Source organism: Microtus ochrogaster, linkage group LG2 (genome assembly GCF_000317375.1).
Source record: "Microtus ochrogaster isolate Prairie Vole_2 linkage group LG2, MicOch1.0, whole genome shotgun sequence".
Lineage (NCBI taxonomy): Eukaryota > Metazoa > Chordata > Mammalia > Rodentia > Cricetidae > Microtus > Microtus ochrogaster.
In genome coordinates, this window is record NC_022028.1 from 23,025,743 (window position 1) to 23,027,289 (window position 1,547).

General features: G+C 45.1%; 1 protein-coding gene across 1 annotated transcript in view; it reads right to left on the reverse strand.

Annotated features, from left to right (window-relative positions):
* Positions 1-1,547, reverse strand: part of Mitd1 (microtubule interacting and trafficking domain containing 1) — a 9,068-nt gene that overhangs the window by 4,219 nt on the left and 3,302 nt on the right. The window contains exon 2 of the mRNA XM_026785413.1: positions 160-261. Within this exon, the coding sequence (XP_026641214.1) occupies positions 160-261 (102 nt within the window). The remainder of the gene's footprint in view (positions 1-159; positions 262-1,547) is intronic.

The window sequence follows — 1,547 nt, forward strand, 5'->3', positions numbered from 1 at the left end:
GTATGGGGAGGAATAAAACAGAAAATTTGTTAAGGTCCCAGGCACAAGTGGCCCAGACCACACCACACTCCACAAACAAGAACTCTGAACCCAGGGCCTCAAGCTGCATCCTGCCTCTGAGCCCCAACCCCAGACATGTTCTCAAAAATAACCTTTTACCTTCTTTTTCTTGATCTAAGTATTTCTTTATGTTTTCTGCTCTATCCATGTAGTCAGAGATTTTCCGTCTGAAAGCGCATCTCTTACTGGCATCTTTGGTGCCTACAAATTGAGAAAAAGAACAGGGGTTTTTGTCAAGTTTCCCACAAATTCCCTGCCATTTATCACTGTGCTCCAATCCAGTATGCTCGAGTGTCCTTCTGTAGTTCTGAACAGATACACATCTATCTCTTGGATATGACTGAAGTGTACCTCCTCCCTCCAAGGTTCAAGAATGGGAAGCTCAGTCCTGTGTAACAATGTTAAGTAGCGGAGTCTCCAAGTAGTAGAGCCTAGTGGGAGGTAATTGAGGTGCTGCCCTTGCAAAGCATTAATGAGTTCCCTATGATGCCAGTTATTGCCCATAAAGAGTAGTTACATAAGACTGGGCAAGCAAGCAAGATGTTTCAGCTGGTAAATGTACTTGCCACTGAGTCTGAAATTCTAAATTCCATCCCTGGGACCAAAATGGTGAGAAATGACCGCCAATTGTTCTCTCACCTCCAGATGTACTTTGTGGCATTATCAAGCAGATGTGTTCTCTCTCTCTCTCTCTCTCTCTCTCTCTCTCTCTCTCTCTCTCTCTCTCCACACACACACACACACACACACACACACACACACACACACTCATAAATGTAAAAAAGACAGAGACAAGCCCTTCCCCACTCTGGCTTCTGGACTTGCAGGGTGACAGTGAGTGCTCTCACATGCCTCCTACCATTTTGATGTCCCTGTCCCCAGCCTGCTAGGCTGCTGTTAGCTCCCAAGACCTACAGAGCAGCTCACTGTGGGGACACACACAGACGTGAGCCTGTCCCACCTTGACTGAAGGCCAGAGAGTTTGAGTTTAACAAGTGTGGCTACACACCCTGACCTAGGGTATAGTTACTTGTGTTTCGGACATTAAGATGGCCATAGAGGTGGGTCCGCTCCGCCCTGACCAAAGGTCAGAGAATTTGAGCCTATTTATGCCCCTTCTTTTAAAATATGAGGTTTGACATAGGGAGCGGCTACCTACAGGATACTTGGTGCAGGGTGTGTTCACTGCATATTCCTGCCCCAAACATCACGCACTTTACCCAAGCTTGGTAAATAATGGCTTGATGTCCCAAGTATTGAAGCAAGTAACTGTTCTGATAGTCCTTTGTGTCATTTAAAAGCAGTCTCTTGCCTTCTCTCATCCCAATGCCCCCGCTTTTGTATTGGGATATAAAAGCATATGAAAATTAAACACAGGCAAATTCAGTATTTAGTAACCACTCAAAGTCCCTTCCAATGCTGTTGTGTTTCTCTCTCTTAGTTCTCTCATAACTCTGTTCCCTTTTCTTAATAATTCTAATCCTCAC